This window comes from Polyodon spathula, chromosome 25 (assembly GCF_017654505.1).
Source record: "Polyodon spathula isolate WHYD16114869_AA chromosome 25, ASM1765450v1, whole genome shotgun sequence".
NCBI classification, from domain to species: Eukaryota; Metazoa; Chordata; class Actinopteri; order Acipenseriformes; family Polyodontidae; genus Polyodon; species Polyodon spathula.
The window spans coordinates 9,178,229-9,193,567 of NC_054558.1; the positions used below are offsets into that span (position 1 = coordinate 9,178,229).

The 15,339-nt window shown below is 42.3% G+C and overlaps 1 protein-coding gene across 1 annotated transcript in view; it reads left to right on the forward strand.

The window, feature by feature from the left end:
- The window catches only part of LOC121300214 (titin homolog), a 28,465-nt gene extending 13,622 nt beyond the window's left edge, over nucleotides 1–14,843 (forward strand). Inside the window, exons 28-33 of the mRNA XM_041228708.1 lie at nucleotides 41–9,621; nucleotides 10,611–10,692; nucleotides 10,974–11,088; nucleotides 11,701–11,802; nucleotides 12,035–12,111; nucleotides 13,756–14,843. Coding sequence (XP_041084642.1) covers nucleotides 41–9,621; nucleotides 10,611–10,692; nucleotides 10,974–11,088; nucleotides 11,701–11,802; nucleotides 12,035–12,111; nucleotides 13,756–13,858 — 10,060 coding nt within the window. The 3' untranslated portion in view covers nucleotides 13,859–14,843. The remainder of the gene's footprint in view (nucleotides 1–40; nucleotides 9,622–10,610; nucleotides 10,693–10,973; nucleotides 11,089–11,700; nucleotides 11,803–12,034; nucleotides 12,112–13,755) is intronic.
- The last annotated feature ends 496 nt before the right edge of the window (nucleotides 14,844–15,339 follow it).

Here is a 15,339-nt window from a genome sequence, read left to right on the forward strand (position 1 = left end):
GGACTGGATGTTTAAAATTGTGTTTTCTTCCACTGGGCAGTGCTCCAAGTAAAGATGAAGAGCCCACTAATACAAATGCCATGACCCGCGGGCGAGTGATTTCAATAGAGGAGGACCCGCTTCCTGACCTGATAACACCGACGCGCAGCAAGCTGGGACAGGAACGGGAGGTGCTCTGGGAGCAGGAGGGAGAGGAGACACTGAGTAAGGAAGAGGGAACTGGAGGAGAGAAGCAGGAGGTGGACCTAGATGCAAGAAGAGAAAATGGACAGGAAGGCTGGAAAGAAGATGAACAGAAAGCTGAGGACCGGGAAAGGGAGTTAGGAAGAGATGAGTTAACACGAGAGGAACATGAAACAACAATGTGTGTTGAGCAGATAGAACAAGGTCAGGCGATAGAAAATGAGGAAGTCAAGGATGCGAAACAGGAAGCTGAGGTACAAAGGGAGGATAGGAAACTAAACCAACAGAAAGAAGAACTAGTAAGAGTGGAAGTCACAGTACAAAAACAGGGAAGGGGTGTGCTTAGGGAAGAGGATGAGCTAAAGAAACAGGAAAGAGAAACATTAAGGGAGGAGATAACAGAAAGAGAAGAGGAAAGGGAGGTACTGAGGGAGGAGAAGAGGGAGGAAAGGAATCAGGAAGAGGAAGTACCAAGTGATGAAGTCACTCTTCAATTAGAGGAGATATTGAGTGAGGAAGTTAAACCAATTGAACAGGAAGGGGTGATCTTAAAGGAGGGAGTTAGTGAATCAACACTGGAAGGGGAAATAACGGAGGAGGTTGCAATAACAGGAGAGGAAAATAAAGTACTGAGGGAGGATAAAGAGGAAAAGAACCAGTTAGAGGACATAATAAATGAGGAAGTAAAACCAATTGAACAAGCAGTATTGGTCTTAAGAGAGGAAGCCAGTGAAACAAAACAGGAAGGAAAGCCCCTATCAAAAGAAATCAAAAAACCAGAGCATGGACACGAGGGAGTCAGTGAAAAGCAACAGGAAGAGGTAACAAGTGAAGCAGTAGAACAAGTGAGACAGGCAGAGGAAGCACAAAGTAAAAGGAAGCACAGCATGCTAGGGCAGGAAGATGAAATCCAACCAAGGGAAGAGGAAAATGAATTTGTGCATAGGGAGGGTGAAACTGGAAAAAAAGAACAGGACAGGGAAGAACTAAAAGAGAGAGACAGTCAAACACAACAGGAAGGCGAGGAAGAGGAAATCAGAGATAAGAAAAATAATGAGGAGGTAGCCAGTGAGGAAGTCAGAGGAACTAAACAAGAAGAAGGACTAAGAGATCAGGAAAGACAAACAGAGCAGGAAAAGGGAGAACTCAAACAAGAAGAGGAAATACAAATTGAGGAAGTCATTGAAAATACAAAAGAAATGGAGGAACTAAGAGGGGTAGAGGAAGCAAGTAAACAGGAAGAGCGAGCCAGGGAAAAGGAACAGAATGAACTAGGAGATGAAGGACAAAAAGAACAGGAAGTCAGTGTATCAGGGCAGGAAGAGGAAATCAAACCAGAGGCAGATGAAAATGAATTGGTGTCTCAGAAAGCGAAACCTGTAGAAATGGAAGAGGGTTGGCTAGAACTAGGAGACCAAGAAACACAAGGGGAGCAGGGAGGGGAGGCGCACTCAGAGGAACAGGAGAATGAGGAGCAAGGAGATGAAGAGGAAAGGAGATTGAGTGAAGAGGAAGAACAATCCAGGGGAAAAGAACAGGGTGGAGAAGAAGGGCAAATAGATCAAGAGTTTAGGATTCCCAGTGAAGGGGAGGAGATAGCAAGGGGAGAGGACATGGAAATACTGGATAGAGAAGATGAAAACTCAGAAAAAGAACAGGAAGCAGCAGTACAAGAAAGAAAGGTAGTGAGGGAAGTGAAGGAAATCCAACTGAGTGAGGAAACAGAGAGACCAAGAGTAAAAGAACAAAATGATGAAAAACTAGGAATAGAACAAGAAAGCTGGATATTAAGGGAGGAAGAAGTGGGAGTGATGTCTAAGGAAGAAGAACCCATAGAACAGGAACAGAACTGGAAATATTCAGAGAAGAACAGACTAACAGAACAGCAAGGAGAGGTACTGAGGGAGGGGGATGAGCTAAAGAAACAGGAAAGAGAAATACTAATGGAGGAATGCACAGAAAGAGAAGAGGAAAGGGAGGTATTGATGGAGGAGGGGGAGGAAAATAATCAGGAAGGGGAAATACCAAGGGAGGAAGTCACTCTTCAGTTAAATGAGGTATTGAATGAGGAAGTTAAACCAATTGAACAGGAAGGGATGGTCTTAAGAGAGGAAGTCAGTGAAACAAAACAGGAAGGAAGGCCCCTAACAAAAGAAATCAAAGAACCAGATCATGGACACGAGGGAGTCAGTGAAAAGCAACATGGAGGGGAGGAGCTAAGGCAGGAGGTCAATGAAAATCAACCGGAAGAGGAAAGACATGAATTGGTAGAACGAGGGGCATGGGCAGCTGAAATACTCAGTAAAAGTGAGGAATTAAGTGAAATGGAACAGGGAGGGGAGGTGCTAAGTGAGGCCGGGGAAATCAAATCGAAAATCCTGATGGAGGAAGATAGGAATGGGGAGGAGCAAACAGAGAATGAGAAACAAGCAGAACAAGAAGAAGAAATATTAGGGGTAGAAGTCAAAGAATGCAGAGAGGAAGAGGAATTATGTGAGGAATTACAACAAAAGGGACCCATATTGAGAGAGAAAGTTAATGAAACAAAACATGATGACGAAGGAGTCAGTGAAAATCAACAGGAAGTGGTAACAAGTGAAGCAGTAGAACAAGTGAGACAGGCAGAGGAAGCACAAAGTAAAAGGAAGCACAGCATGCTAGGGCAGGAAGATGAAATCCAACCAAGGGAAGAGGAAAATGAATTTGTGCATAGGGAGGGTGAAACTGGAAAAAAAGAACAGGACAGGGAAGAACTAAAAGAGAGAGACAGTCAAACACAACAGGAAGGCGAGGAAGAGGAAATCAGAGATAAGAAAAATAATGAGGAGGTAGCCAGTGAGGAAGTCAGAGGAACTAAACAAGAAGAAGGACTAAGAGATCAAGAAAGACAAACAGAGCAGGGAAAGGGAGAACTCAAACAAGAAGAGGAAATACAAATTGAGGAAGTCATTGAAAATACAAAAGAAATGGAGGAACTAAGAGGGGTAGAGGAAGCAAGTAAACAGGAAGAGCGAGCCAGGGAAAAGGAACAGAATGAACTAGGAGATGAAGGACAAAAAGAACAGGAAGTCAGTGTATCAGGGCAGGAAGAGGAAATCAAACCAGAGGCAGATGAAAATGAATTGGTGTCTCAGAAAGCGAAACCTGTAGAAATGGAAGAGGGTTGGCTAGAACTAGGAGACCAAGGAACACAAGGGGAGCAGGGAGGGGAGGCGCACTCAGAGGAACAGGAGAATGAGGAGCAAGGAGATGAAGAGGAAAGGAGATTGAGTGAAGAGGAAGAACAATCCAGGGGAAAAGAACAGGGTGGAGAAGAAGGGCAAATAGATCAAGAGTTTAGGATTCCCAGTGAAGGGGAGGAGATAGCAAGGGGAGAGGACATGGAAATACTGGATAGAGAAGATGAAAACTCAGAAAAAGAACAGGAAGCAGCAGTACAAGAAAGAAAGGTAGTGAGGGAAGTGAAGGAAATCCAACTGAGTGAGGAAACAGAGAGACCAAGAGTAAAAGAACAAAATGATGAAAAACTAGGAATAGAACAAGAAAGCTGGATATTAAGGGAGGAAGAAGTGGGAGTGATGTCTAAGGAAGAAGAACCCATAGAACAGGAACAGAACTGGAAATATTCAGAGAAGAACAGACTAACAGAACAGCAAGGAGAGGTACTGAGGGAGGGGGATGAGCTAAAGAAACAGGAAAGAGAAATACTAATGGAGGAATGCACAGAAAGAGAAGAGGAAAGGGAGGTATTGATGGAGGAGGGGGAGGAAAATAATCAGGAAGGGGAAATACCAAGGGAGGAAGTCACTCTTCAGTTAAATGAGGTATTGAATGAGGAAGTTAAACCAATTGAACAGGAAGGGATGGTCTTAAGAGAGGAAGTCAGTGAAACAAAACAGGAAGGAAGGCCCCTAACAAAAGAAATCAAAGAACCAGATCATGGACACGAGGGAGTCAGTGAAAAGCAACATGGAGGGGAGGAGCTAAGGCAGGAGGTCAATGAAAATCAACCGGAAGAGGAAAGACATGAATTGGTAGAACGAGGGGCATGGGCAGCTGAAATACTCAGTAAAAGTGAGGAATTAAGTGAAATGGAACAGGGAGGGGAGGTGCTAAGTGAGGCCGGGGAAATCAAATCGAAAATCCTGATGGAGGAAGATAGGAATGGGGAGGAGCAAACAGAGAATGAGAAACAAGCAGAACAAGAAGAAGAAATATTAGGGGTAGAAGTCAAAGAATGCAGAGAGGAAGAGGAATTATGTGAGGAATTACAACAAAAGGGACCCATATTGAGAGAGAAAGTTAATGAAACAAAACATGATGACGAAGGAGTCAGTGAAAATCAACAGGAAGTGGTAACAAGTGAAGCAGTAGAACAAGTGAGACAGGCAGAGGAAGCACAAAGTAAAAGGAAGCACAGCATGCTAGGGCAGGAAGATGAAATCCAACCAAGGGAAGAGGAAAATGAATTTGTGCATAGGGAGGGTGAAACTGGAAAAAAAGAACAGGACAGGGAAGAACTAAAAGAGAGAGACAGTCAAACACAACAGGAAGGCGAGGAAGAGGAAATCAGAGATAAGAAAAATAATGAGGAGGTAGCCAGTGAGGAAGTCAGAGGAACTAAACAAGAAGAAGGACTAAGAGATCAAGAAAGACAAACAGAGCAGGGAAAGGGAGAACTCAAACAAGAAGAGGAAATACAAATTGAGGAAGTCATTGAAAATACAAAAGAAATGGAGGAACTAAGAGGGGTAGAGGAAGCAAGTAAACAGGAAGAGCGAGCCAGGGAAAAGGAACAGAATGAACTAGGAGATGAAGGACAAAAAGAACAGGAAGTCAGTGTATCAGGGCAGGAAGAGGAAATCAAACCAGAGGCAGATGAAAATGAATTGGTGTCTCAGAAAGCGAAACCTGTAGAAATGGAAGAGGGTTGGCTAGAACTAGGAGACCAAGAAACACAAGGGGAGCAGGGAGGGGAGGCGCACTCAGAGGAACAGGAGAATGAGGAGCAAGGAGATGAAGAGGAAAGGAGATTGAGTGAAGAGGAAGAACAATCCAGGGGAAAAGAACAGGGTGGAGAAGAAGGGCAAATAGATCAAGAGTTTAGGATTCCCAGTGAAGGGGAGGAGATAGCAAGGGGAGAGGACATGGAAATACTGGATAGAGAAGATGAAAACTCAGAAAAAGAACAGGAAGCAGCAGTACAAGAAAGAAAGGTAGTGAGGGAAGTGAAGGAAATCCAACTGAGTGAGGAAACAGAGAGACCAAGAGTAAAAGAACAAAATGATGAAAAACTAGGAATAGAACAAGAAAGCTGGATATTAAGGGAGGAAGAAGTGGGAGTGATGTCTAAGGAAGAAGAACCCATAGAACAGGAACAGAACTGGAAATATTCAGAGAAGAACAGACTAACAGAACAGCAAGGAGAGGTACTGAGGGAGGGGGATGAGCTAAAGAAACAGGAAAGAGAAATACTAATGGAGGAATGCACAGAAAGAGAAGAGGAAAGGGAGGTATTGATGGAGGAGGGGGAGGAAAATAATCAGGAAGGGGAAATACCAAGGGAGGAAGTCACTCTTCAGTTAAATGAGGTATTGAATGAGGAAGTTAAACCAATTGAACAGGAAGGGATGGTCTTAAGAGAGGAAGTCAGTGAAACAAAACAGGAAGGAAGGCCCCTAACAAAAGAAATCAAAGAACCAGATCATGGACACGAGGGAGTCAGTGAAAAGCAACATGGAGGGGAGGAGCTAAGGCAGGAGGTCAATGAAAATCAACCGGAAGAGGAAAGACATGAATTGGTAGAACGAGGGGCATGGGCAGCTGAAATACTCAGTAAAAGTGAGGAACTAAGTGAAATGGAACAGGGAGGGGAGGTGCTAAGTGAGGCCGGGGAAATCAAATCGAAAATCCTGATGGAGGAAGATAGGAATGGGGAGGAGCAGACAGAGAATGAGAAACAAGCAGAACCAGAAGGAGAAATATTAGAGGCAGAAGTCAAAGAATGCAGAGAGGAAGAGGAATTATGTGAGGAACTACAACAAAAGGGACCCATATTGAGAGAGGAAGTCAATGAAACAATACATGATGACGAAGGAGTCAGTGAAAATCAACAGCAAGTGGTAACAAGTGAAGCAGTAGAACAAGTGAGACAGGCAGAGGAAGCACAAAGTAAAAGGAAGCACAGCATGCTGGGGCAGAAAGATGAAATCCAACCAAGGGAAGAGGAAAATGAATTTGTGCATAAGGAGGGTGAAACTGGAGAAAAAGAACAGGACAGGGAGGAACTAGAAGAGAGAAACAATCAAACAAAACAGGAAAGCGAGGAAGAGGAAATCAGAGATAAGAAAAATAATGAGGAGGTAGCCAGTGAGGAAGTCGGAGGAACTAAACAAGAAGAAGGACTAAGAGATCAAGAAAGACAAACAGAGCAGGAACAGGGAGAACTCAAACAAGAAGAGGAAATACAAATTGAGGAAGTCATTGAAAATACAAAAGAAGGGGAGGAACTAAGAGTGGTAGAGGAAGCAAGTAAACAGGAAGAGCGAGCCAGGGAAAAGGAACAGAATGAACTAGGAGATGAAGGACAAAAAGAACAGGAAGTCAGCGCATCAGGGCAGGAAGAGGAAATCAAACCAGAGGCAGATGAAAATGAATTGGTGTCTCAGAAAATGAAACCTGTAGAAATGGAAGAGGGTTGGCTAGAACTTGGAGACCAAGAAACACAAGGGGAGCAGGGAGGGGAGGTGCACTCAGAGGAACGGGAGAATGAGGAGCAAGGAGAGGAAAAGGAAAGGAGATTGAGTGAAGAGGAAGAACAATCCAGGGGAAAAGAACAGGGTGAAGAAGAAGGACAAATAGATCAAGAGTTTGGGATACCCAGTGAAGGGGAGAAGATAGCAAGGGGAGAGGACATGGAAATACTGGATAGAGAAGATGAAAACTCAGAAAAAGAACAGGAAGCAGCAGTACAAGAAAGAAAGGTAGTGAGGGAAGTGGAGGAAATCCAACTGAGTGAGGAAACAGAGAGACCAAGAGTAAAAGAACAAAATGATGAAAAACTAGGAATAGAACAAGAAAGCTGGATATTAAGGGAGGAAAAAGTGGGAGTGATGTCTAAGGAAGAAGAACCCATAGAACAGGAACAGAACTGGAAATATTCAGAGAAGAACAGACTAACAGAACAGCAAGGAGAGGTACTGAGGGAGGGGGATGAGCTAAAGAAACAGGAAAGAGAAATACTAATGGAGGAATGCACAGAAAGAGAAGAGGAAAGGGAGGTATTGATGGAGGAGGGGGAGGAAAATAATCAGGAAGGGGAAATACCAAGGGAGGAAGTCACTCTTCAGTTAAATGAGGTATTGAATGAGGAAGTTAAACCAATTGAACAGGAAGGGATGGTCTTAAGAGAGGAAGTCAGTGAAACAAAACAGGAAGGAAAGCCCCTAACAAAAGAAATCAAAGAACCAGATCATGGACACGAGGGAGTCAGTGAAAAGCAACATGGAGGGGAGGAGCTAAGGCAGGAGGTCAATGAAAATGAATCGGAAGAGGAAAGAAATGAATTGGTAGAACGAGAGGCATGGGCAGCTGAAATACTCAGTAAAAGTGAGGAACTAAGTGAAATGGAACGGGGAGGGGAGGTGCTGAGTGAGGCCGGGGAAATCAAATCGAAAATCCTGATGGAGGAAGATAGGAATGGGGAGGAGCAAACAGAGAATGAGAAACAAGCAGAACCGGAAGGAGAAATATTAGAGGCAGAAGTCAAAGAATGCAGAGAGGAAGAGGAATTATGTGAGGAACTACAACAAAAGGGACCCATATTGAGAGAGGTAGTCAATGAAACAATACATGATGACGAAGGAGTCAGTGAAAATCAACAGGAAGAGGTAACAAGTGAAGCAGTAGAGCAAGTGAGACGGGCTGAGGAAGCACAAAGTAAAAGGAAGCACAGCATACTGTGGCAGAAAGATGAAATCCAACCAATGGAAGAGGAAAATAAATTTGTGCATAAGGAGGGTGAAACTGGAGAAAAGGAACAGGACAGGGAAGAAATAGAAGAGAGAGACAGTCAAACAAAACAGGAAGGCGAGGAAGAGGAAATCAGAGATAAGAAAAATAATGAGGAGGTAGCCAGTGAGGAAGTCAGAGGGACTAAACAAGAAGAAGGACTAAGAGATCAAGAAAGACAAACAGAGCAGGAACAGGAACAGGGAGAACTCAAACAAGAAGAGGAAATACAAATTGAGGAAGTCAATGAAAATACAAAAGAAGGGGAGGAAATAAGTGGGGAACAGGAAGCAAGTAAACAGGAAGAGCGAGCCAGGGAAAAGGAACAGAATGAACTAGGAGATGAAGGACAAAAAGAACAGGAAGTCAGTGTATCAGGGCAGGAAGAGGAAATCAAACCAGAGGCAGATGAAAATGAATTGGTGTCTCAGAAAGAGGAACCTTTAGAAATGGAAGAGGGTTGGCTAGAACTAGGAGACCAAGGAACACAAGGGGAGCAGGGAGGGGAGGTGCACTCAGAGGAACGGGAGAATGAGGAGCAAGGAGAGGAAAAGGAAAGGAGATTGAGTGAAGAGGAAGAACAATCCAGGGGAAAAGAACAGGTTGGGGAAGAAGGGCAAATTGATCAGGATTTTGGGATACCCAGTGAAGGGGAGAAGATAGCAAGGGGAGAGGACATGGAAATACTGGATAAAGAAGATGAATACACAGAAAAAGAACAGGAAGCAGCAGTACAAGAAAGAAAGGTAGTGAGGGAATTGAAGAAAGTCCAACTGAGTGAGGAAACAAAGAGACCAAGAGTAAAAGAGCAAAATGATGAAAAACTAGGTATAGAACAAGAAGACTGGATATCAAGGGAGGAAGAAGTGGAAGTGATGTCTAAGGAAGAGGAACCCATAGAACAGGAACAGGACTGGGGATATCTAGAGGAGAAAGAGAGACCAAGAGAAATAAAAAACAAGCAGCATGAAGAGGAGGTACTAATGGAGGAAGTGAGAGAAAGTAAGAAGAGAAAACTAAGGGAGGAAACAAATGTCAAAGAAAAGGACAAGGAAAGTGGATTTATACAGAGAGAAAAAGCAAAGCAAGACCATTCAGAAGAGGGGGTAATACTGCCAAGTGAGGTAGTCAAAGAAATTATACAGGAAGGGGAAGTGTTAAGAGAGGACTTTAGAGCAAGCAAGCAGGAAAGGGGGATACAGAGGAGAGGAAAGGGACAGGAGGGGCGAGGGCAGGGAGACACAGTGCCCCTCAGTGGTAAAGACAGAGATGAGCACGGTGATCATGCCTGTCTCCCCCCAGGAGCGCAGACAGCCTCAGATCACCTGTACAACGTGCTGTTGGTGGGGGACAGCAGCGTCGGGAAGACATCCTTCATCAAGCGCCTCAAAGAAGGGGAGTTCAGCTCCAATCACTGTGCCACCGTGGGTAGGTATCAACAACATTCGACACCTCAGCCCCAGGTCTTTGTGCCAGCCATGTCCTTGACCCTTTCATGCATGGCAACCTCATATGGGGACAGATAAAAAAAAAAACCTCTACAGTGGACATATGAAAGATGCCAATGCATGATGACCTCATGTTAGGATGCCATATTTTCCCCATACCAAGCAACACAAACAACATTTGAAAACATTTTCAATGAAACATATATTTATTACGTGTCCAAACCTATTTCAGTTATTTTCAATATCTCATGCACGAAAGGGTATTACATTGTTCTACCGCACTTCATGGTTTAATTATTAACTGTTAAACCATGAGTGGAAAGACATTGTGGGACCAGGGTTGTTCACATTACACAGCGTGTGAATGAAAGCTGCACACTGTGTCTGGTGCAGGAGGTGTGAAACCCGTGTCTTGTGCTGCACTGCGGGACACCATTCACATCACTGGCCTATTTGGGCAGCTTGTGAGAAGGAAGTGAATGTCACTGTAACCAGGCAGTTTGGTGACAATATATATATATATAGTTGTTACAAATTACTGGTTTATTTCCATTTTCAATCTCAAGGGTAGAAGTCTATCCTAATAATTGGCATTCCTGATTCCACCAGGTGGATTCATGTCTTACAGTATTCTAGAGGGGGTAGCTTTGCCCTGCACCACCCTGCTGCTTCTCACACTCACATGCACAGCAGACGAGATGATTGCTGATGTACAGTACAAACCAAAAACTGTGTTTGCATCTTGCTTACAAAGGGGGTCCCAGGGCACAACAAGCACTCACTGTCATACAGCTTTCATGCAGACAGGATGCCAGACAAAATACATGTGAACAACAATCAAGTATTACAAAGGAAAAAAGGTTTGCATTCATCTACAACACTCAAGCACTGCATATCTGTTCTGAAGTGTAATGCCTGGATTCCCAGCAGCTTGCAATGCCGGTACTAACCCATTCATCACTGTGGCAGGTTTGGACAGCTGCATATACACTCTGCTCGTCGGTGACAGGCGGTTTATCCTTCAGCTCTGGGACACTGCTGGACAGGAAAGGTGAGTCGGTCAACATCCTTTCCAAATGTCTCACTCTGTATTAAAGTATTAAACCCTCAGTGTGGATTTAGATCTACTCAAAAACTACTTGAGAAATGAAACGACAAACATTTCGACGAGAAGTCCTTTTCACTGTCTTTGATGTTGAAATGGGTTTTGATTCCTGTGTGATGAGGACTCCACCCCGCTAGTTTCAGCGGGAAAATTTAGATAAGGAAATGAGAAAGACTAGCCTCTTTCACAATATGTTTTTATACAGGTGTAACGTGTGTCTTTTCCAGGTACCACAGCATCACAAAACAGATGTTCCGCAAGGCTGACGGGGTCATAGTGATGTACGACATCACCTCTGCACAAAGCTTCGCAGCGGTGCGCTACTGGCTGACCTGCATACAGGTGAGACCTTTCAGGGCCGTTTAAAAATACTAGCTTTCCCTTTAAGAGTATGAGTTTAAGATGTTTAAGACTTGCAGTAGTTGTTACAGAATTATGTAATACTAATAACAGACACCAGGTGGCAGCAGCTTACTTCAGTTTTACTTACGGTAGGTAATGCATTTTGCATTGATGGATTTTATGGCACTATTGCTTTCAGGAAACATTTTTTTTGCCTTTATTAATCCAACTAGTTGGTTTCTTGTTATGCTGGTAAGGTGTAGCAGTGGAGGAGTCAGGGACAGTACAGGAAAAATGAAAATGAAAAATGTGTTCTCTGAAAGCTGCATTGGTACAGGAGGTGTGTAATCCACAAGCAATTCCCTAATGGAATATCCCACAGAATATAGGATCGATGCATTGAGAGCACTTTATTATTCAGAAGACTCTTCAAAAAACCAATGATGAGGCTTCCAAAACAAAAGAAAAACATGGTGATTAATGACAGATGGCATCCCTACATTTAATTGGGATTTAAATGTTGTTATTTTTTAAGCACTGACATGCGTTCAAAGTGCTTGTGAAGCCTGGAGACTAAAGTGTCCCTTGTGTTTGACGGGCCCTGTTTTTTAGGAAGGGGCGGGCGATGAGGTAGCACTCATGCTGCTGGGGAACAAGAGTGACAGCAGTGCGAAGAGAGGGGTCCCCACACAAGAGGGAGAGCGGCTCGCACAGGTAAGCCAGCTCACTCTAACGCATCGACCCCAACCTAGCTCTGCATTCAGGAGGCTGATTTTTATAAAGCTTTGTAAGTAGATAGTGAGACAAGTTCATCTTTGCACGCCTATAATCTTATGGTTATCCTGTCATAACATGAACCCTTATTACCACCTGCGCAGCTGTGCAGAGCTAGATCTGTGTATATAATAATACATAACACATGCTGAACAGTCTCTTTAATTTACAGGAGAACAGAATCCTGTTCAATGAGTGCAGCGCAGCCTCTGGATACAACGTCACTGAATCCATGATCAGTTTAGCCAGGTGAGCCACACACAGGGATCCTGCACACAGAACCCGTGCTGCCAGTGACATGTCCAGGGTTAGTCTGCAGTGACAGCGTGGTAAAGCACTGGCAGACATGCATGGCACACCACTGGAGAGTATGCTAGAGCATTGTAAACCCCCTACTCTGGTAAAGCATCAGAACATTCACGATATTAACGGTTAGATTGCAGATTTAGCAGGATGTGTTTTTATTAAGGGTGCGGTACTCAACACAGTCCCAGCAGAGCTGATACCTTCAGAAGCGCAAGGCCTGTCTGTTTTGGGTACTGATTTATTTCAAGTTCAATGTAACTGCTGAAAAATACAAAAACAGAGTCGATGAGAAGCGTTTCCACATTTCGCTGCTCAGTGTCATCAATTGAGTCCGCTAAGTTTCTTTTAGCATTTCGTGTACGTGGATTGATTCAACGAGAATGCCTCATGAACCAGGGTTGCTAACGTGAATGGGTGTTATCATTTGTGTAATACTTGCTTATCCTCTTCATTCAATAATAGGGATGGTGTGATCTAGCTGGAAATCAGCTCCATTGTGACTCCACTGCCCTTATTGGAGGTTATAATTAGGGATGGTTTTTTTTTTTTTTCCCACTGTAATAAAACGACACATTTCACTGTCTAAAAATAGGTATTTCAATATAAATGCAAAATTACAGAATGTTTCATTTTGGTAACGCTTTATATTGCGTGACATAAATTAATATTAAATAGATATGCAATTGCATATTAAAGTATTGTTAAATTAATATTTAATAAATATGCAATAGCTGGTTTCTTGCTATATGTTAACCAAATGTCGATTGAAAATGTAATTGCATATCACGCCCATTTATATTACTTTTTGTTACCCTTGAAAATATGTCATTTCCCATTGTTTACACGTCCTTATTGAAAATACAGTTAATCTGACTTAAATGTTAATGGAAAGTAACAAGGAATAATTGAACATAAATTTAATATCAGTTGCATATCTATTAAATATGAATTTAATATGCAATTACATATCTATTTAATATGAATTTAATTTCAATTACATATCTATTTAATATGAATTTAATTTCAATTGCATATCTATTTAATATGAATGTAATATCAATTGCGTATCTATTTAATATGAATTTAATATCAATTGCATCTCTATTTGATATTAATTTAATGTGCAATTGCATATTTATTTAACAATAATTTATGCCACGCAATATAAAGCGTCACCTTCATTTTTTATGTCCAACTTTTAAAGACATTCTATTTTCACCGTCACTGGATTATCAAACAAAATAGAAACAGAAATATATTTAAAAATAACAACAGGCATGTGAAATGTCCCCTTCTTGTACTGGACAGAGGAGCGATCTTTAGCAGGAATACTTCTTCGATGCAGCAGGTGTTTTTTTCATTGAAGACATTTCAAACTAATCGTGCAGCTCTACACAGTGTGTGTTCAATCATTTACCAGGCGGAAGCAAACCAAACTGTCTGCCAGGTTCCTATATGCAGTGTAACAGGAGTTTCACGAGGAAGTGCATATTACACGTCAGTGGGTAGATTTCACGGAAATCGTGAAATTATGAAAACAATCCAGCCCTAGTTATAATAAAGCAACGCCGTGTTTTGCTTTTCCAGGCAGCTGAAGGAGCAGGAGGAGGGCTTGACGGGGGGCGACAGTGAGAAGAGGAGTGTGATGCTGCAAGAAAACCAGCCCAAGAAGAAGTCAGCCTGCTGTTAGAATCACTGACGGGAACTTCCATCGCCACAGTGAATGGGTTTATTAACAATGGGAGCTCTCGCTCCATCCAGGGTTCGGAAAAAGAAGGGGTGACACTTTGATTTAGGGATCTGTTACCAGCGCTTGTATACAATAGATCATCTATAACTATGTTATTAACAATTAGAGACCGTGATTAGGAATAATAAACGTTGCACTTTTGCAATAATATATTGCACTAACATAAGGACAGTTATAATACCTATTATTATGACATTCATATGCCACTTATAACGGATCCCTTAACTCAAATGTTACCAATGAATGAGGGTAAGCACTTTGTTTGAAGTGATATTAATTGCATTGCAGTTAGTTACTAACACCATCCGGCGAGTCTGATATAACACCCCACCCAACAGGTACTGCACAATGACTTCTCCATCCAGTGGCTTGTGACTCACCGACAGCACCGGGTAACAGGGCAGACTTTTTATAGATTCTATAAATTGACTATAAAACTGTAAATCTGTTCCAAAGTATTTCTTTTAACACTGCAAAAGAGCTGCTTAAATACACCCTGTACATTAGCAGACCGTTATAGCTATGCTTTATATCTGTATCTATACAGCAAAATGCTCAATGCCTTTCTGAACTTGAACTTTAAAACAACCTAGATTAACTTTAATGGAGCTTTCATTTTCAGAGGTTAACCTACAAGCTACCGTTACAGTGTTACTGAGGAGCACTTTGAGAGAAGCAGCCCTGCGCAGCCGCGTGCAGCCGAGTGCATCACTGACGTCACGGTATTGTGCAGCAACTCAAGGTGTTATTAGCTTGCCTGGAAACATGAGTCATTCGTGGAATAAAGATAAATTCTGCACAAAGCACACCTACTTTCATAATGAAAAAAAAGAGGGTAAAAAAATAAATATTCAGGGCATTTTTTTTTAATTATTAAAGTCTGTCACCCTATCTACAGCGCTAGCCTGTGTCCTGTTATTAAAGCTTTTTTAAAGTCTCTATGCCTGTGTTTCATCATTTAGGGTAAGCAAGTTCACCTGGGTTTCATATAACGAGCTGTCCGCTGGTGAAGCGAGCGTTTGATCAGTGCACTTTTAAATGTTAAAAATAGCATTCTTTCAAAAATTGAGATTTTCACAGAGAATTGGATATTATTATTATTATTATTATTATTATTATTATTATTATTATTATTATTATTATTATTACACGACACTGCTTCTAATTCATGGAAATCGTGAAATTTATGCCCACCGTGAAAAAATAAAGCCTTAGTGATACAACAGCACATATAAGCGAGGCCAGTGAAGGGAACGTTATAGATAGATTTTCAGGCTAAGTGGCTGAAGACTTATCCCTGGCTGGAGCAATAACGATAGCGGTCAAGTGAGTTGTTCGGTCTGCAGTGTTGGTCTTGGTCTGCGCAACTGCAGTTTGCTAACCGCCTGTAACCTGTATCAACGAGGCTTTGACAAAAGGAA